This window comes from Diospyros lotus, chromosome 13 (genome assembly GCF_014633365.1).
Source record: "Diospyros lotus cultivar Yz01 chromosome 13, ASM1463336v1, whole genome shotgun sequence".
Taxonomy (NCBI): Eukaryota; Viridiplantae; Streptophyta; class Magnoliopsida; order Ericales; family Ebenaceae; genus Diospyros; species Diospyros lotus.
Window position 1 is genome coordinate 1698218 of NC_068350.1, and position 23107 is coordinate 1721324.

At 37.0% G+C, this 23107-nt stretch overlaps 3 protein-coding genes across 14 annotated transcripts in view; 2 read left to right on the forward strand and 1 right to left on the reverse strand.

Moving 5' to 3' along the window:
* Positions 1 to 1411, forward strand: part of LOC127788687 (uncharacterized) — a 33604-nt gene extending 32193 nt beyond the window's left edge. Inside the window, exon 12 of the mRNA XM_052317258.1 lies at positions 707 to 1411. The gene's annotated coding sequence lies outside the window, so the exon portion shown is untranslated. The remainder of the gene's footprint in view (positions 1 to 706) is intronic.
* A 130-nt stretch (positions 1412 to 1541) lies between these two features.
* Positions 1542 to 2420, reverse strand: LOC127788688 (tetrapyrrole-binding protein, chloroplastic). The gene has a single exon (XM_052317259.1). It carries the CDS (start codon positions 2418 to 2420, stop codon positions 1629 to 1631), a length of 792 nt encoding a protein of 263 aa, XP_052173219.1. The 3' UTR covers positions 1542 to 1628.
* A 1390-nt stretch (positions 2421 to 3810) lies between these two features.
* Positions 3811 to 22751, forward strand: LOC127788256 (uncharacterized). 12 transcript variants are annotated; one of them, XR_008020304.1, is made up of 14 exons: positions 3811 to 4394; positions 5958 to 8294; positions 8443 to 8636; positions 8742 to 8802; positions 8963 to 9011; positions 11845 to 11899; positions 11992 to 12079; positions 13505 to 13623; positions 16331 to 16456; positions 17136 to 17229; positions 17733 to 17802; positions 19278 to 19355; positions 20148 to 20237; positions 21270 to 21318. XR_008020304.1 is itself a non-coding variant. In XM_052316368.1 (13 exons), the coding sequence occupies exons 2-12, from the start codon at positions 8072 to 8074 to the stop codon at positions 21327 to 21329; spliced, it is 1224 nt and encodes a 407-aa protein (XP_052172328.1). In that variant the 5' UTR covers positions 3813 to 4394; positions 5958 to 8071; the 3' UTR covers positions 21330 to 21367; positions 21808 to 22751. The 12 variants fall into 12 exon arrangements, 6 of the variants coding, with proteins under 6 accessions (XP_052172332.1, XP_052172328.1, XP_052172327.1 ...); XR_008020301.1 differs by lacking the exon at positions 17733 to 17802 and adding an exon at positions 18359 to 18419; XR_008020300.1 differs by lacking the exons at positions 17733 to 17802; positions 20148 to 20237; positions 21270 to 21318 and adding exons at positions 18359 to 18419; positions 20083 to 20133.
* Positions 22752 to 23107: the final 356 nt, after the last annotated feature.

Consider the following 23107-nt stretch of genomic DNA (forward strand, 5'->3'; position numbering starts at 1 on the left):
TCTTTTAAGAACAAAAACCTAAAAAGGATTAAATAAATGGGAATTTGAAATTGAGTTTGATCCAATCTTGAAGAAATGAGGAGATATAATAGTGAGCTTAATGGGTTTAAATTGTGATTTTGGAATCTCACACCAAATGCATTAAAGGCATAAACCTCACATCAAACAAGAAAGAAGGGAACGTCTTGGGTCATCTATGGCCAAGGTTGCTTGCCTTATTGTTCAATTCAAAAATCTTGGGTCACCTACACAAGTTACAAATTTTTTGGGTGTTCAAAGCGTAGTTCTTATTGGTTACTTAGTGGTCATTTTTGTGTATTGATATATTGTATTGTGGTATATTAAATAAATATATAATATATCAATATAAAATGCTCATTCTTTTAGTGAATGGTAAAGGGTCATTTTCATTACCAATTTAAATAGATTTTCAAAAAAAAAATGGGCTTTGTCCGCATAGGCATAACACATTTTATTAATAAAAAGGAATATATTGTACCCTTCTAAAGTTTAATGGGCCCCTACAAGGAGTGTCCGTAGTCCCCCATATTTTTAAATTTAAATTAGACTAAGTATCTTTAATATTTTTTTATTATATATTTATACTAACTTCTTAACATTTGTTTAATTTTTAAAGTGTAATTTAGTGAAATTTTAACTATGAATATAATTTAATCAACTTTTGTTTTATTTTATTTTTTTGAAGTCCCCCGCAATGTCTCACTTGCCAAGCAAGAGGCAAGCTTCCTTGCCGACGATGAAAACATCTAGGAGGAACCCAAGCAAATCCCATCAATCAATCAACATCTGTCAGGGAATTTGGGATGTTATAAGTTTGTGAATTTAATTTTATAAAATGAATAAGTTCTACTTGTCAGGGAATTTGGGATGTTATAAGTTTGTGAATTTAATTTTATAAAATGAATAAGTTCTACTTGGCCCGACGAATCCACTGAGTCTCTCACAAAAAAAGGGTAAAAAAATAATTTTATTTTTGCTCACTTTGTAAATTTGTAAAGCTAGCCATTATCTCCACTCCTGCTCTGTTGTCTCCCTTGCCATAGTCGTTGTCGTGTTTCCGTCGTCTCTCTGTCATCGTCACCTTATTTCGTCGACAGTCGATGCAGCGACTGTTGGGGAGTTGAGGCGAGGTAACGATGACAGAGCGGTGATGAAGATGAGGCAACGACTATAACATGGGAGACGGGGGTGGGGAAGGGAAAAAGCAAGAAGTGGGGGCAAAATTGTCTTTTTACTCTCTTTCGATAATCTGATCGATAAGCTTGTCGGGCTTTCTAGAATTTTTTCTATAAAATATGTAAGAATATATATGCAATTGACTATATATTTTTTTTTTTAGGAGTTGGGCTTTCAAATTTTTATTCATAGTAAATTTATCTGTACGATAGTATATTTTAGAGAGGATGAGATAGAATTAATTTGAAGACCATTTATGATCGAGTGACTTCTCGAGTTTTTTACGTTAAAATAAAATTCTCATCAATCAACCATATATATATATATATATACTAATGTATGTATTTTATGGGAAAAATCAGGGAATCATTTTCCAATTCTTAAGACTGTAAATCAGTACAAAATTAACCCAATTCTTCACAAACCACTGATCAAAAGCTGTAGTCTGGCTTGAACCCGCCCTTGCTCAAAGCCTTGGAGCCCCCCCTCAAACCCTGGCTCAATCCATCTCCGTCATCTTCATCGTCATCATTATCATCATCATCGAAAGCTGGGTGGCTCAGAATGCTGTTCAGAAGCTGGGTTCCTCGGAGAGCATTCGTCAATGGCAGGTGGCCCTCTGGGGTCTGGTCAGTGAGCTCCCAGATGAACTCGGTCGGGAAGGACCTGTAATTGTACTGCTCGACCTCGGTGTCGAGCTTCTTCATCCAGCCCACTTTGAGGAAGAAGGCGGTGAAGTCCTTTTTCGCCTTCTTCCATATTTTCTTCTGGACGCTGTACCCGAACCGGCCGTCACTGTGCTGCTTCCAGAGCTCGTCGATGGCCTTGATTTCGGCTTCCGGGATGAACTGCACCTCGGAGAAGAAGACGTAGCCTCGCTTCTGGGCCGCCTCGCCGGCGAGGGCGATGAGGAGGCGTCGGGTTTCCTCGTCGGCTTGGCGGAAGTTGCCGGAGGAGAGATGACGGTGGAGGAGGTCGAGGGAGATGGAGTCCGCAGCGGAGGGCGGCGCGGCGGTGGAGGAGTTGGAGGAGGGGGAGAGGGAGAAAGCGGCGCCGCCGGAGGAGGATTGGGAGAGAGGGGCGGCTGTGGCTGTGACGGTGCGTTTGAGGAAGCGGGGGGAGGAGGAGGAGGCTGAGGGAGGGCAGTCGATGGAGTGGCGGCGGCGGAGGCGGTGGTGGGGATGGTGGCGGAGGGAGTGGGAGTGGAAGGAGTGGCTGGCCATGAGATTGGTGGAGGGGGAGCAAGCGTGGAGCAATTAATTGACGCTGTTGGGGAAGATAAGGACGAGGCAATGGACTATTATGGCCTACGGAAGGAGAAATCTAGAGCCAACACAAATGAGGATTTTGATTGGCTACGTGTGGCTGAGGCCGGATTCTCCAATCCCCCCCCCTCCATTTGTATATTGTATGAGGTGACTTGACCTTGTCTACTGATGTGCATAAGTTTGGTTTAATCAAAATAATTAAATTAAATCAATTAAAATTATTTGTCATTTTTTGCATGAAACATATAAAAATTAACTACCATTTTATACGTGCGTAAGAAAATTCGATCTAAAGAGATCATTACTCGATACGTATCTACCATAGACATTGAGCTCGCAACAATTCTTCTCCCTTTTAATCTATCCTTAATTTAGGTAATTAGACAAATTTGTAGAGCTTGATTTTTGACCAACTTTTAGGCTTAATTTATGGTCATCTTTCCATATAAAGAGCCTCATGTTTTAAACAATCGTTCAATACAAAAATTATTAGTTTACAATCTTGTCATGCTCCACTTTAACTCTCATGCGCGTTATTAGAGATCTTGTGAGAGGACTCGTCCATTTATCTTTTTTTTAATTTACAATTTTACCTTTACGGGATTAAATATTACCAACAAAAAAATGTTGCTTCCTTTCTAACTAAATTTTCGATTAATGCAAAACACCAAGTGGCTTAGGGAAAAAAATATTTTCTAATAATGACATTTTTATGCATTTTTGTTTAGCAAAGTTGCCATAGGGAGGAATGCTTTGCAACATCACTTAGAAAAGTGATGATAAGAGTGTCAATTGGGCTCCAACTAGTTTAAATGGAATATGTTAGATTGGAGATTTTCAAAACTCGCATTCATTACAATTTTAGTGGATTTTGTTGGCTCATTCTTTAACATGTGCACAATTAAAAATCAATACTCCTCTCACGTTTTTAATTAAATAAAATTGAGTTAGGGGGTTGTGTTTTAGTACATTTGATCTTAAATGGTAGTTATTGACAATGACACCTATTCTAAATAACTATAATATATTTAAATAATTATTTATATTTTATTGGTATAAGTTAATGGGATTAATTTATAGATATTTATTTATGTATTATTTATTTAGAGAAACGATGAAAATATACCAATATTCAGGATAAATTAGTATTGGGTTGATTGAAATATAAAAATTATCTAAATTAGATCAAATAATTTAAAGAATATGTCAGAGCTCAAACGGGTATGGTTGGGGCTCCAATTTGAAGCCCAACTGTTTTCTAAACCGGGTCGGGTAGGTTCAATAGGGACTTGTAACCGGGTCCGCCAAAAAGCCAAACATAAAAGCAGACAGGCAGGCAAAATCGATCTTCTTCTTCTAAGAGCTTCCCTTCCATGTCGGTCACGAATTAGGGCTGGGGCTTGTAGCCCTAATTCTCTGTAAATCAACATAGCCCTAGCCCTTTTTCACCACCGGAGAGGAAGATCTTCTTCTTCTTCTTCTAGGAGCTTCCCTCCCATGTCGGTCAGGTATTAGGGCTGGGGCTTGATCCAATTCTCTGTAAATCCACATAGCCCTAGGCCCCTAGCCCTAATTTGTCACCAGAAGAGGACGATCTTCTTCTTCTTCTTCTTCTTCTTCTAGGAGCTTCCTCTCCTGTCCTGGCGGTTACGAATTAGGTTATAGTAGAAGAAGCTCTCTCTGATCGAGGAAGCTCCAGATCAGGAACGGTGGTTCATCGAGCACTCGTATTGAAGGAAGATCCATCCAAGTATCGGTATTTGCAGGCTCTTTGCTACCTTGAAGTTGAAAACTTGGTGATTTCCCTCCACTAGTGAGAGAGTCGGCTCATGGATACAAACACACGGTTTTCAGCATATTGGGCACTCTCTGAGCAATATTTAAATCATTGGAATACCTTTATATTCCACGACCATCAGATTACAGAAGGTATTAACTGCCATTCAAGGTTGCCTTTCACTCTGGCATTTTATATACCCTTGCGTGTCTTTATGTTCATTTAAAGGTGTGCTTAATTTGGTCCAAACTGTTAAATCAAATCAAATAGTTAATCTGGTTTGTTTTGGTTTAGTTTACATTTAAAAAAATATGATTTGATTTATGAATTTTGAAAAATACATTTTATAGTGTGGTTTTGGTTTGTGGTGGAAAAAAAATAAAAAATGTAATTCGAAATATTAATATATTTGATAAATATTATTTTATGTTATATTACATATAATATATAATATTTACCCAAAAAATATCTTGTAGCAAGGATATTTCAGTAATAAATTCTTATACCAAAAATGTTATATAAATAAATCCATTATAAAAGAAATTTTATACAAAGAAATAAAATAATTTCTTTATTATAACTTCTCATAAGGATTGTCTGAATGTTTGACTTATGTTGATTTTTTTCTTTTTTGGGGGCAAGACTTAAGCTTTATGCCTACGTTGTCATTGTTTGAACATTGTTGATATTGCTCTCTATTTGTTTCGCTTGAGTGATGAGTTATTTGAATTTTGTATTACATGATGAACGCTGTTATTGCATTAGTCGTTATTTGATATTTTTTTAATTATTTGCTATACTTGATGATAATATTTTGAGTTTTCATATTAGGTAAGAGAATATATATATATATATATTATAAAATATTTATTTTTATTTAGTCCAAACTCCAAGCAATAGTTTAAACTAAACGAAACCATAATTTTATGGTTTAGTTTAATTTGGATTGACTACTAAAAATGATTTTCACTGTGATATTTCTCCAAATCATGCATCTTCAATTGATGACTAAACTTCATAGAGAAAACAGTAATTTATTCAATCCAAGACAGTCTTCACTCCTGAGTATCACAATCTGATTGGAAGCATGCTGCTTAATTAAATTTACTAGATTGACAATAAAAAATTATCAACAGTATTTCAGCTTCGTAGTGAAAATTTCCTGGGTGGTGATGATTTCTCTTTAAGTGCCTTGTTTTTACTGCACAGTAAATTTGTGAATTGCCCAATGATGCCAGCATTTTTGTTGTGGTGAAGCTTAAAATGCATTTTTTCATTTCTTAATCACCCATGCTATCTCTTTTCTGTTTTGAAATCACTTAGTTCTCCATGCAATTTGATGCAGATTTTAGGATATCGAATAAACAGTGAGAACTATATAAATGATTGATTAAACAAAGATTTGTGTGTTTCAACTTGCTATATCTGAAGATTTTGTTTGTACTGTATTTATGGGTTCAATTTGTGAAATTTCAGAGTATATATGGTCGATATACAAATACTGTTCAACTAGAGAGCTAGCTGTACATTAATGTTAAGTTTAGTGCTTTATCCATAGTGGTACAAGTTAGAACTGCAAAATCCCCATAAAAGAAAGCAATCACAACAAATAAAACAAACTATATAAAATACACTTAAGGTGGCTTCTTCTGTTGCAAGTTTCTGATTGGTAATGTTGTTAATCTTTTAATGGTTGCTGCTTCTTTCAATTGTAGAGCCGGTTCTTTTCCCTGGACAGAGCTACACCCTCTTGGTGTTGAATCAATCTGGGAGAGATTTTTTAAATAAAGAAGGTAGACATATCTTTCCTTGGCACAAGTCCACTCTGGTCATAGATGCGAGTAAGGGATGAGTCTTGGGTATTCCTTTGGCTGTTGGAATTTTGGACCTATGTTGAGTCACTACTGCCTAGAAAGTCTTCTAGCTTCAAAGCTGGCTGCTCTTGGATTTGCAATTGGATGAAGTCCCTTGAAAATAGAGGAATCTGCAATGCTTTGATTCGCTATTTGTTTTATTTGATTTTCTCCGACATAGAGAGCTTGAGCCTTAAAATGGTGGAGTTGTGGTTTTCTCAGATAGGGAAAGACCACAACTCCACTGCTTAAGGTTCAAGCTCTTTATGCCGGAGAACATTGAATAATGAAACAAGTAACAAATCAAAGCATCGCAGATTTCTCTATTTTCATGGGCCTCATCCAACTGCAAATCCAGGAAGCAGCCGGCTCCGAAGCTGGAAGACTTCCTTGGCGGTGACTCGTTGCTGGTCTGGTACTCCAGCCGCTAAAGAAACACCCGGGCTCTTCCCTGACTCACATCCAGGACCGGAGCGGACTCGTGGCAAGGAAATATGAAGTTCCCAATAACGGTCTCCCCCGTCACACACATCTGGAGAGAAGATAAAAGGCTCTCTGCTGCAGATGCTTATATAAACAAAAGGGTTCAAGAAACTGGATTTGCTGCATTTTCATTCTTAGTTTTGAAGATATGCAAGCTGGTTTTGTTTCCGTGTACCTTTCTTTTGTAGGATTTGCTTAAAACTAGCAAATCAAATGTGAATTTGCAGATGTGGAGATTGTTTAGTATGTGTAAATGAAGTAGACAGACTCAGGCAGGGGTTGGAAATGGATGGATTGTTGCCAAATTCTGTCATGATGTTGAGCTCTCAATGGAGAAGAGACGAGCAGTGATGGTGTTCCAGGGTTATGGGTTGTCGACAAGGCAATTTGGAGGGAGTGGAGGAGAAAGGTGGTGATGATGTTGGGGCTGATGTTTATTGAGATGGGAGTGGCTGTGTCCAGACATCTATCTATCTGGGTATGGTGTTGGGGCTGATGTTTCTGGCGCTGTCTAAAGCCTATTTTGGAACATCTATTGTCAAACAAACCAGACACTTAAAGAGTACCCAAAACAACTATTAGGAAAAGCCGTAAGTTTCCACTCTTATGGCTTTAACATTGGATAAACAAACTTCACCCTTTTTCTTTTGTCTCAACTTAGAGAAGTTGAATGGTGTGAAATCTAAGTAATATAAAAATAAGAATAGGAAAATGGAAACGAAAAAATAATATTTAAAAAATAAAAAATTGAAAATAAAAAAATAAGGGTTTTTATTAATATATTTTAATATAAAAAATTATTATTTAATTAAATATAAATATAAATTTTATTATCTATTCTAACAAATATAAATACAAATTATTTTGGTCTAAAATCATTAACATGGTCGTTAAAATCATAGAGAAGGAAGCTGGTTGGTGGCAGAATAGAAATATATTTTTAATATTAATAAAAAAATTAAAAATTATAAAAACAGTCTGAAAATAATTTTTTATATTTATTGATGTTTTAAAATAGAAAACATTTTAAAATTTTTGAAATGGCAGGTTTTTATATTTTCATACATTAGAGTGTTAAATAATATTTAAGCCGACCAAATAAACTTAACTATAATTCAATTACCATTCCTTATTTTATATATATCATTAATTACCATCCTTTTTTTTTTATGGAACCTATTATTTCAAACAAATTTATTTTTAATCATTAATTTTGATTTAATTTAGGTATTTTAATTTAATTGGAGTTTATTTGAATTTAATTAAAAATAATTTAATAAATTAACAATTTCACAAAATACCAAATCACTAAATTTATTAAAAATATTTTTAAATTACTCTCGACAAATTACCAAAGCCACGTGACTACTGGAGGTGGATTTTACCAAAGCCACGTGACCTGATTTTTGTGTTTTGCCTTTGGAGACAATTTATCTCGAAACTTCGAACTATCAGTGCAGCCGAGCTGGTTCTGAAGAGAGTTGCTCGCTCAAATGGAAGAAGGCCAGCCGCAATCGCCGGGTGGCCCGCCCCTCCGGCCGGAGGATTGCGTCGAGGAGTTGCTCAAATTCACGCTCCAATCCTCAGTGACCGGAACCCTAGGCGGAGGTTTAGATATCGGCCTGTCGAAGGAGTACTGTTCCAATCTCCTCCAACATAATCATCATGATCATCCATCCAGCCCTAGCTCCAATTCCGCCTCCCCCACTCCTCCTGGTAGTTGCACTCCAACTGTGATTCAATTCTTCTCTCCCTTCCATTTCTGCATACTTCTGTTCTCGATGGTTAATGTAACTGCCTATTTGGTCTATTCATTGCATAATACGGCAAACGCATGATCGCTGCTTCATTTTCGCTTATGTAGAATTCTCGCAAGGTGTTCCTCTGTATCCTTTATACAAGCGTCTAGCGTCAGCTTTATGCCACTCCATAGCTTCTGGTGCCCTCATTACATCACAATATCGAAACATGGCGTTCATCCAGGAAGATAGTTCTAGGAAGCAGAAAGAGGATGAATGGATCCAATTGGTTATGGTGAAGGGATCTGAATTGCTAAATGTAACTTAGGCGTGGTTTTTATGTTATTTCTTGTTTAATTGTTTTAATACATACCTCATGCTGAGGCAAGTCTCTAACTGGCACTGCATTTACATCATAATTTAGGTACTAAAAAATGTAGAGTTCGAACTACATGTTCAAGAGCCTTTCTTTTCTCAGTTCAGAGGTATGGGTTTACTTGTTTCATGAAGTCTTGCGTGACCATCTCTTAATTAAGTTACCGTGATAATTCTTAGAAATTGTAAATTGCCCTTCTTCCCGTGTTCTTGGTAGAGTTTTTTGTATGTAGAAGATGCCTTATATTTTCTGCTAATTTCGTTACCTAGATGGCCTAAAAACTGTTGAAGGGAGATATGCTCGTGGTGACTATAACAGGTATCAGCTTGTTTCTGTCTGTTAGAATACATCGAGAGTATTGCTAGAATTTATTGATTTTTCATATATTTTTTGTAATCTTTTCACATTTGCTTGTTACCTATTTAGATTAGTCACAGGACTTATATATATACCAGTTGTAGAAATAATTTAGAAAATAGAATACAAAAATACAATATTATCCAACCTCGTTGATCTGTTTTGAGTTTCATGTTTTCCCAAAGATGAGACTGATTATATGCAAACTCAATCTCAATGTCCAGTTGCTCTGTTATATCTTTATTTAGTTCCATTTTTTTCTTTTTCTTTTTGTTTCAGTCCACTTGTTCTAGTTGTCCTCACGCTTTGTTGTAGTTTATCCAATTTATGCCTTATTTTCTGCCTGTCTTTCCGTTTTTCCTACAAAAAAAGGGTTTCATATATGATCTTAGGTGTGCTTCACATACAAGATGAAGGGAAGTGTCCCTCTGTCATCAAGGAACAGCCAGGCTGCCTCCTGCGCGGCTGCTCCTTTGCTGCTATAGCTATAAGAATCCCTTTGTTATTAGGGAACAGTCCAGCCACTGCCTGAGCCGCTGCTGCTCCTCTGCTCTGCCATGGGTAACCTCTGTTGAAGCCTCATCATCTTCTTCATTGAGAAGTCCCAGCTACTATTCTGCTGTCTACTTCATCGAGAAGACCTAGCATTGTTGCCCTGTGTAGTTGTTGTTGTGCCTCACTGCTGCCACCACTCACTCCGGTCTCCCTCCTGAAATTACTAGAGAAATCACTATTGCAATTGAAGCCAATTGATGGTGCAATGATGCTCAATTGATGAGATGTAGAAGATCCTCAATCTTCTCCAGTGAGATGCAACAATTGTCTCCTTCAATCGTTGATGGTATTTCTGCCATAGTTGCCACTCCTAGTGCAAATCTCACCTTCACCTTCACCTTCGTGCTTGAGCCTTTGCCATCGCACCCTCACACCTTCACCTTCCTGCCCTTGCACTCTCACGCCCCTGCCCACATGCTTTCGCACATCATGCATCCCTCCCAAATCGCATGACTTCCTTTCAGCATGCAACCTCTAATAGTGTGACTTTTAGTCACCATTGTTGTTGCTTCCTCCAGCCAAATTTGTCGCCTGTCATGATGTTACATCAGTGTGCAGATGTTACTTCGTCCTTGGGCACTTTCATGAGTTTCTATCCAAACTCAAGTTATCTTAACTTCTTAGCTTCTTGAGTTTGAAGGGGGATGCTAGAATATCTTGAGAATATCGCTAGAATACTCCATACATTTTCTATATATTCTTTGTAATCTTTTCATATTTGTTTATTACCTATTTAGGTTATGTTACGGATCGAGCCTTATTACATCAATTTTGGTTTTTTAGTGGCTGTAACTCCTTTTATATTTCCTTTACTATTTGTAATTTCTGTAATTCCTTTTTTTACTGCTGTAATTGAGGGAATATTTCTGTTAGAGAATTAGTAAGAGAGAGAGGCCACATGCTTGGGTTAGAATAGGACAAAGAAGACGGTTGCAACCATTTTGGGGGAGTGATCTTCTGTGGCAGCATCACCCTAAGGTCCTGTAAATACTTCCCAAGGCACTTGGGGAGGGATTATCGAAAATCAAAAAAGAACTCTTACTTCTCTCAGAATTTCACTCTTCTCTCTCTCCCTCTGTTCTGCTCCTTTCTCCCTATTCTTCTTTCTATTTTTCCTATAGTGGACTATTGATTCACACCAAACCGGGAAATCCACTATTGTCTCTGCTTGGCAGTGACAGGTTAGTCATAGGACTTATATGTATAGCCATTGTAGAAATAATTCAGAAAACACAATACAGTAATCAATGATATACTTTTGCATTCTTATATTCATTTTCTCTTATCATTTAGTGCCTTTTTGGCATGAAATCCAATCCTAAGTAACCCTATTGGGTGGATGTAAAACCCAGAGGAAGCTTAGGCTTGCAGCATTGTCCAAGGCTTAGTAGAAGCAGTTTTATTAAACCCAAAAGGGGTGTTTGACATGGAGGCCTCTGTGCTTACAGCTTGAGGATGTATTGACATAAGCATAGTATGTTACTGATGGTTACTTGCAATTGTTGAAGTTGAAATTTTATTTGGTTAAAGGATGTGAATTTCTTTGGGTTAGGTTTATACTCTGAAAAGCATGTAAGACATGGACTGGGCTTACATATATAGCCCTTTTCTTTGGCATATTGACACCCCCTTAAGATGCAAAGGATTTATAATTCTAGTTGTGCTCTATACTTTAGGGTGATTTGCAAATAAAAGTACTGAGACTGGCAATATCAGTGACTTTGACCCCCCAGGGATTAAGGCTTGTAATTGTTGATGATGGTGTTGTAATATCAGTGACAACAACAATAATAACAACATTTAATGCGAGGTTATATGACAAACTTTTGCAGCTTTAAACTTGTATATCAAAGCATGATTGATATAGTATAGAGTAACAAAGAACAAAGATAGATGAAGGTATTACCAATTGTAGTATCCTGGATCTCTAAACTATCACTAGCAACCTGAACTGTATTAGCCATGGGAGGTGAGTGACCATGTAGGTCGTAGCAAGTCTCCCTGGTGCGGCCAAGACAGTTATAGAGCCAGAAGATATGGTTCATATTGAACTCAAGCCGAGCTATAAGCTGACCAAATTTGAATTGAGTTCAGCTGAGCCAGCTCAGCTTGGCTTGACTCATTGCCAGCCCTAGCTGCATGTCTCTTCCTCCTTATTTTTTGCATTTGGAGATAGCAGATATAACAATTTGCTTGGTTATGTTTCTTCTCCCTCTTTAATTGTAACTTTGTTTTGTAGAATTGTATCAGGAGCTTTGATTCTCCTCAACAAATGTTTGGTACTTCAAGTGCAGGTGACTAAATGTCTCATGCTGCCATGCAATTCATCTTCAATATCTTCTTATGCCCTTGCCACTCGTATCCATGTAGCTTTGATAATTCGCAGGATGTTCACAGGTATGCTTCATTTTCAGAGATGTTGGAAGCAGAAAGTTTATCAAAAGTCCTTCCTGGAGTAGAAACTATTGAAGAAGGTAATTTTCTTGACATATTATTATAGTTATTAAATTCTTTTTTCATTTCCACTAAATCTATGCACTTAACTGTATGTTGTATTGCCTGTTCAAGGTTGGTGGAATATCTGCACGAGAGCAATAGTACCAGGGAGATTGACATACTTGTTACCTGATTTGGCCCTATTACCAATTTACAAAACCAGAACTTGCTATGTTTAAGAAAACAAACAACAATAACAATATATCTAGCCTTTATCCCACTATGTGGGGTTGGCTACATGAATTCTAGACTTCCATGTATTTATATCTTTTGTCATATCTTCATTTAGGCTCATACACTTCATATCAAACTTTAATGTCTCTCCTAAAGTCTTCTTGGATTTGCCTCTACCTTTTTTGATTAGTTGTTCCATTTTATCAACTCTCCTCACAGGAGCATCTTTTGGTCTCCTTCTCACATAACGAAACCATCTTAGTCTAGTCTCTTTCATCTTCTCCTTGATTGGCACTACTCCTACCTTATTACTAATAACCTCATTTCTAATAAACTTGCTATGTTTAAGAGAAATAAAAAAATGAAAATAAACTAGAGAGAAGATGAAATGATAGGGATATTTTTCTATTTTGATTTTAAAAATAAGGTTTAGATTAGGTTTTATGTTGTTCTGTTTTGATTTATCATAGTTATTTAGATGATAGAATTTTATTTGATTTAAGGATTAGATAGAGTTATATTTGATTTTAGATATTATAGTCATATTTTGATTAGTTGTTATCTTTTATTTGCCTATAAATAGGCAACATAATATAACCTTTTATTGAGAATTGGACAATTGAATAATATGATTTCCCCTTCTTGACTGTCTCTCCCTCCCTCAACTTTTCTCTTCGTCTTGGCTTCCTCTTCTCCAGCTTCTTCTTCTTCTATCATCTGTCTTCAACTTTTTGTGATTCATTGCTGTCCCGCATCTTGACTGGAACTTTGGACAAGATAACACATACTCTGGAACATGCTAGACTTCAAAATTGTGAACGGAGTATGACCAAAAATGGCAAAGAGTAGACGGACGATGAAGAAAATATCCAAATTAAGTGAGGATAAATTCTAGCGCCTTCTGCATGATAAACAAATAACAAAGATTTCTATCATTTATATTGTCTCATGTGTGTGTTAATTGTTTCCTACTTTTGGAAACTTGGCTTGGGTAATTGCTGAAGTCCAGATTTAGAGTTGGTAGGAGTGTCATCTGTTGATGCTTTTTGCAAATTAATGTCACTGTCTATTCTGTTCATTTGTGCATGAGACTGTAAAGATGTTTGTCATTCTTGGTCCCTACTGTGACTGGCATTCAAAAGAGAACAATAGTGCCATGAGGTTCTTCAGTTTGAAGTATTTTTGAATCTTATGCAGTTATCCCGAAGTAATATATGCTTGTATTTCAGGCGTGCAGATCTACAGGAAGTTCTACTCAGAGGAGAAGGAACGATCAAATGGTGTTCTTGCAATTTGTGTTGCAAAATCAGCTGCTCAGCTTTATATTCCATTGACCAGCATGATTTCCGTATGTTTACTCTATCCATAGTAAGCGAGATCTGTATTATTGGATGGAGATTAAAGTGCTTGAGAAAAATACTTCTGGCAGCTTGGGCTGAAACCAGCAGGGCTAAATTGAGTACTAATCTGCTCAATCTTGTCTCCTTTGGAATTCAGCCTAGAAAATTAGATGAACAGAGGTGGTGACTGGCCACCACTTGTGGCCAGTGATGGGAGCCAGCCACCTCCAGTATTTTCTGTTTTTTTTTTTTTTGTTGTAATTTTTCTGTTTTCCGTTTAGAGAGAGAAAGACAAGGAGAGAGAGTTTGAAAAAGACAAGGTAAAATGGTCATTTTACCTCAAGGGTGGTTAGTGTAATTACTCAAGAAAAAGCCCTTTTCTTTTATGTTCTTTTCTTTATATACATGCATCTACATATATATTTTGGGTAGGTTGGTGTTGGCATGGCCAAATTTTAATCAGCAATCCAAGATGGCTATAAATTAATCCAAATATTAAGATTTCAATTGCTTTTAAAATTTATGTACCTGATGAGCGTTAGGCTTCACTGTATTACAATTGATGGGTGTCGAATCCAACAAATAATAAATTCTTGCTCTTAAAAATATGAATTGTGATAGTGATGAGCAAGGTCGTATCCACAGGGATTGGTTAGATCTATTCCTTTGAAAAATTAGAGTAAATAGAAGAAACGATTGGAGGGTTTGTATTTTGAAATTTAAACAATTAAAAATAAAATATTATTCTAAATGAATAAGACAAATCAGAATGTAACAAAATTAAAGTAATTAATAGAAACGCTTCCAGTAGAAGGGATTTATCCACCAATGGTTATAACACTGATCATTGATACCAAAGTCACTAATTTTCCTTAAATACTTGGCCTTAGAAAGAACAACAAGCTCTGTTCATTCAATGTTTCCCTTACTTCTTAGTTAATTAAAACAAGCTCTTCAATTAACCCTTACCTTCAAACAACCCTAGAACAAGCTCTCTAGAATTTAATTCAATGGAAGCATTAAACTTTGTGGAAACGAGACCAAATCTGAACAATAAACACACAAGCTCGGTTTATTTAATTCAACACATGTACTCCCTAGGAATTGAATGAAAACTTGTCCATAATCATCAACCCTAGTTGCTACTTATGCAAGAAAGTCCAAACAATTACGGATTTGGTATTCAAGCTAGCAATTGATCATACATCAAGAATTGAATAGCGGCCGTCTATGCAATCAAAACACACAATCATAAATAATAAAACCAGAAGATACATGAATATTTAAGAGAAAATCAGATTGCAAATAAACTCAAAAAGATCTCACAATGTTCTTTACCATGGCTTCAAAATATCCTTCTACCGAAAAACCAAAGTTTAGCCACACATAATGAGAGAAAGAACACAAAAATAAGAGAAAATATGAAAAGGATGCTTATTCCCCCTCTTGGATGTGCTTCTCTGCCTCTTTTGCTTCCTGAGCGTCCCCCCTCTCGAGCTTGGATCAAGACTTTAAATATCCCCCAACAAAGAATCCAAATCAGCCAAGGAATTAGGGCTCCTAGACTCCCGTAACTTGTGAGACCGTTTTGGGTCGGATAACGAGTGTTTTGGGCTTCGGCCCCTCTTAAGAATTGTATTTCAAATTGTTTAGATGAATTTGGACTTTTGAATCACTCGATTTGGACATCAAGTTATGGCCTTTTAAAGATTCCATGTTTGTGCAGAATTCTAATCCAATTAGGATTTGGCCCAGCTTTTCGGCCCTAACTTGAAGCAATATTTGGAGGCCCAAACGAACTCGGATTTGGACAAATCATACCATTATGGAAAGCCCAAGAAGTCCTCTACAAAAGCTCTGAAGACCTTATTCATGTTCTTAGACTCTAATATGTTTGAAAATCTGCAAGAAGCCCAAAAGGTCAAAATATTAAAAAGCTGAAATTTTGTAAGTAAAAGCCCAATTTATTCTAAAATTGTCTTAACCATAAAAATAAGTATAAATCAACACAATAAGGCATAAAGCTCACCCAATAAACCATATGTAAGGGAAATAAATGTATGGAATTATGCACTTATCAACAATTTAAAAGTGAAAGCCTACTAAATTAGGTCAGATAAATAGGTAGATTTCAGTGATTAACTAAAAGTGAAGGTTGTGTATCATACATATGATTTTCCAGGTGTGCTCATCTTTTCTTTTCTCTTTTCCTTTTTTTGGGGGCATAATAATGGATTGAGCAACTTGCTTTTGTTCTCCTGATTTAGGCAGTGGGAGAGTGAGAGTTCCAAAATAGGTCTTTGCAAAATTTTTGGAAATTTGTACCAATTGACTTAATTAATTGCATAACATTAAGCCTTTAGAATTCTGATTATGTTAGAGGCAATTGAAGTTTGGACTTTGGAGTAGAACACTCAGTAAAATTGAAAACAGTGTACACAATCCCAAGCAACCAGCTGGGGCTTGCATGGAGAGCCTGAGTACTTAGGAGGTAGCTTCTTGTGTATGGTGTCATTTGCATAAATTGTTTGATATGGAAACGTTTGGTAAGTATGGATGTCTAGGCAAAGGCATTCCCTATTGTTGTGTGTTCCCAAGAGTCATACAATATCCAAACCCCAAATTTACCTTCATGGTGAATGTTCCCCTAGCTTGCTCAGTAGTCTTTGCAACATTTTGCTAAACAGTTTTAAATCTATTCCACATTTTATTCAGGGATTGAGTTATGGGGGCATCCAGCGGCTGCTAGGTTTTGTGCATACTGTGGGATCATCTGTAGAGGCACTTCCCCCATCAAGATCAACTCTTCTCTCTTCATTTTTGTTGCCGCATAATCCAAAGGTGTGATGATGATTGATGATTCATTTTTCTTACCTATTGATTTAGCTATACTGTGAAGAATTTGTGCAGTTTCAATATCTTTTACTTTCTGAAATATAATTTCTGAAATTTGGCTTCCAATTGTCTTAACATTATTCAACAGAAAAAACAAAAAGAGACACAAAAAAATCATTTATATTTTCATGTTCAGCTAAATCCATTTAGCTGCTAAATGGTTTAGTTTCTGCATGTTGTGATAGGTTTTGGAAGTGCACATATTAAGCAGATAGACTATGAATTAGGAAAAACCATTTGATGGGTTTAATGAAGATTCTTTTGATAAGAGAAGATGAGCTCTTCTTATCTATAATGTCATCAAAGATGCTTTATCGTATATTTGAAGAAAATCTTTTGGGTCCATTTATCAGTTGTGAATTGTCATCTACTCACTCATTTGAGTTTTCTCTAGATAATACCGGTCGAAATGACTGACCAGACCCCACCTGGTGGGGAGGTAAGGCCTGGTATTGTTGTTGTAATGTTGGATTGAAATCATTATATTTTCAGTAAAGAGTTCCTTGAAGTGTGTTTGTATGAGTTAATGCATATCTATTCTTGCTGTTTTCAAATAATGTTGGTATGATATATTTTCTTTTTCCTTCCAATTATTGACAATCTATTCTGTCTTAATTGGATTGAGGTGAAAGGTTCTACCTTGACTGAGGGAGCCAGAGCCTTGGCCAAGCATGTCAACAGGAGTAGCAGTAAATATTGGGGCACCTTTGGTGGGAGCGGTTAGTTCTCTGATCAGAGCAACTTGAATTACAAGAATGAGTACCTTGTTAGTCATCTTAATTTATTTAAAAACTAAAACCCTGTTCCCAAACTACTTTTATGGAAATTACACTCTTTAAAGAGCACTGTATGAATATAAAATGTACTTCAAAGAAGCTATGGCATCACAAGTCACTTGAATAGAGATTGCAAAAAGAGGTTGGTTAGGCTGCACCTAACCCCAACATCAACCTTGAGGACCTTTCCTCATTCCTTTTTGTCCTCCCAATACGCCCTGTCTAAAGTAAATCATGAAAACCTGGAAAATTTTCCTGCTATGTACATATATTGCCCTATCCATACATGCTCCTGCACCTGCATATGCATTTGCTCACTAGCAATTTTTGGTTTCGAAATTGACCGTCGTTGACTTCACTAGCACAAACCATGCATCCTCGTGATTTTTGATTTAAAGATCACAACTTCCAGTGCTTCACGCCTGCAGATGTGGTTGTGATTTCAGGATTCCTTGATTCGGAACTGTAGATCTGGTTGTAATCCTTGAGTTCAATTGGCAATCTCTTGATTTCCAGGCAATTTTCAGACTTGATTTATGGCTCTCTCTTTCCGATTATCTGATTAGGGTTTGTAATCATCCTCATGTCTTCATCTATTGCACAGTCTTCATCCACAACTTTCTCATCAATGTCAACAATTGTTACCATTCCCCAATTCTCGAGCACACCAGTTATTACCATGAAAAAATTGAATGGGATCAATTATTCTGCATGGTCTGCAATGGTGGAAATCTGGTTTCTTGGGCATGGACTTGAAGATCATTTAACAAATACCATCTCAATTATTCCTGAGAGCAATCTTCTTTAGCAAAAGTTGGATATGCAATTACTTAGTTTGATGTGGAAAACTATTGAAGCCACTTTGTTGCCTATTTTTCGACCTCATCGTGAGTGTAGTTCCCCTACGAACTTCCTGTGAGCTGTAAACAAGTGACATCACTCGTATATATGATGTGATTGGTGCTCTATTTCGTCTTCAACATAATGATTTAGACATGACCTATCTTGATAAGTTCCAAGCTTCCATCATTGATTTTAATTAACTAATGTCATTTGATGCTGATGTGAAAAGGCAACAAGAGCAACGAGGTAGACAAATTCTAGGCAGTGCCTCTCTTCTGCCTTTGACAGAGGTATTTGCTCGATTACTTTGAGCCTTTTAGTTACTGTTGATAAGAGCTCCTCTCTGCCTAGAAACCACTCTGTTGTTGTCGACGCCCAGACCAGTTCTCCTCCTATTTGTGGGGGTACTTCAAGTGGATGTTGTGGTGGTGGACGTACTCGACCCTAGTGTTCCTATTGTAATCATGTTGGTCACCTTTGGGAGACTTGCTATAGCTTACATGGCCGCCCAACTCAAATGGCTAACACCACCCACATTGCTATGGCTATCACCCCTAGTGCTTCTTCACCAATGACTATATTTGAGGGAGAGTATGCTCAATTCTTTCAATTCTAGGCAACACAACAACCAATTTCACCTGTCACATCCCTTGCTAACATTGGTAATCCCATTGCTTGCTTTACAAAGTCCTCATATTCTCTTGGTCCATGAAAATATTGTCCAGATTTAGATGCTACTTGGATGACTAAGGATGACTTTTGAGTCTTGGATCCCAAGCTCTTGGAGTGGTAGTTGCATACCAATTCGTCGAAGCCAAGTTCTTTTCAGGTGGGGGAGAATGATGAAGATCATAAAAGGAAATACTTTGGAAAAACATTATTTGAGGCATAGAAATAGGAAATAGTATTGTTTACTTTATTCTTTTGTTTATTTCCTATTATTCTTTTGTTTCCTTTAGTTAATAGAATCTATTAGAATCCTAATTAGAGTGGGATTATGGAATCCTAGTTAGAATAGAATGGTTATTAGTTTCCTACTATAGTAGTTGTGGTTGTAATTGAGAGTAGTCTTGATTATATAATTGATTTGAGTTTATTGATTGAGTTTCCAGTTTATTCTTGTGTTCTTTTTTTGGCTTCTGCATCAGGACCTCTTATCAGATGTGCTGAGTAAGTTTATCCTTCACTAGAGTAGAGTAATAAGGGCTCAGCTGAAAATAAAAAAGGTGAATATTTCCTCCACAAGTTCTAACATATGTCTTTGCTCAATGAAAATAAAATAACTTAATGAAAATTTATTTATATATTTGGGTGTGGGTGGGTGCTTAAAAAATTTGATGTTTATTTACTCCATTTCTTTAATTTTCATTTGCAAATGTAGACTCCAAATATTGAAATGTAAATTTTTTTGAGGTAATACAGAGGACATCTTAGTGAGGCTCAATCCTAGTTACTTGGGTCTTTTACAGTTGGCCATTTGTAAAGTGTCCTGCCACATTACATGCAAGGCATATTTTTCCCACAGCCTCAATGTGTGTTTTAGGCATTATAAACTTAGATAAATCCACTCCCCACCTGCATGATAGTGGGTCCAAGTAGCAAACTTTTCTAACTATTCCAATTTTTACTTGGAATTATAAATTTCAATGCTGATGTATATTTTATGAGGCTGGAGGCAACTGAGGATATGTCAATTTCTAGTTTGAGGGCAGTGTTCTGTAAACATCAAGAGACTAAGCATCTATGAATTGAATCAGAAAATCTAATCAGATAATAACAACTTTTATTTCAATAATAATTCCTGAATTTTGTTGATCACTAATTGTGTAAAATTTACAAGCTCATTTTGATTGAGTTGTTGGATTTGATTTGTTGGCTTAGTTTCTACATTGTGGACCCTAATTTGAATATTCTTGATTCATCTATTTTTGTTTACTTTGTTTTCATCTCTAGATTCCAATAAAAACAGGCTTGCGAAGGATGTCATTAGTCTCTTAATTGCCGATTGTTGCTGGCAGAATATGCATATTGTTCCACCACATGGGGCTGTCTATGAGATTAGGATTGCTGATGGTTATGGTGCAAGGTGGTCTGCAGATGGAACTAAGGTATGAATTTTGGTAAATATATGTACATTTATTTGTAAAATTTTTAAAATCTGCATGGAACATCTAGGGCTGCAAATTAGCTAGGCTAGGGAAGACAGCAGGTAAGTAGATTGGATCCTCTTCCGAATCCCCCATAACTCTTAATCCTGTTTCCAATCTCCTCACAGTTATTTCAATTCCAAACAACCCACAACACCCCCCCCCCCCCCCCCACCCCCCCAAAAAAAAAAAAAAAAAATCATACGCACACAAGCACACGCATGCACACACAAAAAACCTCTATGATGTACATATCCACCTGAGTTGTGATGTTCTCTCCCTGTCTTCCTTTAGGGTCAATACTAGGCGGAGTTGTGATGTTCTCTCCCTGTCTTCCTTTAATGTCAATACTAGGGCTGAGTTGTGATGTTCTCTCCGGGTCTTCCTTTAGGGTCAAAAAATTTGTCACAATTTGGGTGAATACAACCAAACCTGAGTTGTGATGTTCTCTCCACCCAAATTGTGATAAATTTTTATCTAAGGTTCCATATAGCAAGGTCAGCCCCGTTCCTTAGTTTCAAAATGCTTCAAAGGGGTATTCATGCCTAAAGGAATATATGTGCTCATTGGTTTGGTTTGTCCCAAGTTCATCTTTTCACACGTTTCAGAGCATGCCACTAGGATAGTTTACCTCAGGATATCTCAATGACATGGCTTTTCCTTGATGTCTCATCTAGATATTACCCATTATCTCCTACTACTTTTTGAAACTAGTTCCTCTAATAAACTACCTCGACACCTTAATATGTATCTCCTCGGCATCTGGCTAGAGCATTCTTCTTGAGTAATATCTTAAAAGACCTCAGGTTTGAGGCCAAACCCGAAGGGTTGTGAGCACTTCTAAGAGGACATCAAGAAGCATCTGGAGATAATGGTAATATATTAGAAATCAAGAAGTATTGGCCCACAAACATCATGAGCATAGAGAAGAGAGAGAGAGAGTCTATGTAGGGACCAAATTACTAATTTTTGATAATTTATGTACTGTTGCAGTTCATAGGATTCCTTGAACCATACATGGAGGATGGTCACTCAAAGGGATGGAAACACTAATTTCACCAGAGGGTATATCCTTCTCGAGTCCTCAATTTGTAAGAATGCCCATTCTCTAGAATTGTTCTCATCTCTACGCTATCACAATTGGAGATTTCCATTATGAGTGTGTATAGAATACTTGTAATCGTTCTTCAAGTGCATTACATTTCATTTCTTCCTTCAATGATGATCACTTGAAAATAATGCTAGGTCTTTGTTCTATACCTTTATGTTTGAGTAGTTGGCATATTACTGGGATGAAAAACTGTTGAGCTTTCTTTAGTTATTGTCCTCCTTTAATGTCTGTTTCTGGCAGCAATTTAATCTTTCTTTCACAGTTTCTTTTGCTTTCTGGGCTCATGTTGATACATTTAGTTTACTAGTATTGGTCATTGCACATGAAATGTTTGGCTTTGCTGCTTAAACCATCTACTAGAGTAAGGTCATTCCTTATCGACCAAGTTGATATATTAATTTTTCTTTTCCTTTGCCTTAGTCTATTCAGCTTATTGATCCAACCTGTCTTTGCTTGAAGATGATGGTATATATTGACCTGCTTCAACTCCAAGCAATTGAATTACATCACCATAATGAGCCGTCGGCTTCATTGATATTCCTAAAAGGGATTCTCCACTGCACGAGATTTATCACTCTACAAGGATTGGAGGGGGGTTGTCTTTATACATAGCCTTATCAAAATAAGGCACAAACCATGCGAAGGAATCTGAGTTTTCTAGAGAGAGAAATATGAAGAGTGAAAAGAGGAAGCAACAAAAAATGCAACAAGACTTTTGGGGGAGGATCGATGAGTCATCGTTGGCCTCTGGCTGGTCCATTTTGTCACCACAATCGGGGTCGTTGGTGGTTGGTTGGTTTCTTTCTTCGCCGCTACTAGCCTCTAACCGACCTCCTCCTTTGTGGTGCTGAGGGCCTGAGGTATCTCCTCTACCCGACCTCCTCCTTGCTATTTGCCTCTCTCTCTCTCTCTTTCGTCGTCAATGATGCTTTGGTGGCTAGTCTTGTCGCTGATTCTACACGGTTTCTTGGCCCAGCGTCTTGGGGGAGGTGAGGTTTTGGAGGGTGGGTGGATTCTTTGCGTCAGTGGAATGGCCTCCTCATTCCCCAAGGATTGAAGTACCAGTTATGGCTAACCATCACCCTGTCATCAAACTCATCTTCCTCGCCTAGCTTAGCCCGTAACCTTTATTTGGTGTCATCTGATTGCACAGAAGTTTGTGCCTTTGGGGAACAGTAATGATGCTGCTGGTCATGGGCTGATTTTTTGTGGGGGGCAACTACAGTACCTGAAGTGTACTACTGTACTGGTACCCTTGGCTGGCTGGGTGGCTGGCTGATTAACTGTAGGATTTGTTGCAACCAGTACTATTTATAAAACAATTACAATTAGAATTATAAATAAAAAGCCTAAATTTAATACAACTCATGTACCTCTGCTTTTGTGGCTGACTTCACTAAACGATCCACCATTGTTCATAAGTCATCTAACAATGGGCTAATGGTAACACTCAGAAAAGTTTTTAATGTAAACAGTATTATATATATTTCTTAATGTTTGGTTAAAACTATAAAGCTTTTGTACAAGAATTTTTTTTTTCTTTTTCTTTTCGTTGTGAAGAAGAAACAAAAATTTAGAACTTAGCCTGTGAAGTAAATAATAAAAAATAATCAACTTTATTCGTGTTTTCAAATCAAAGTTCATTGCGTGAGTCTTTGTTTGATAATGGTGAATATGAAGCTTGCAGAAGTGATTTTGCCCATGCTGCCAGGTACCGGTC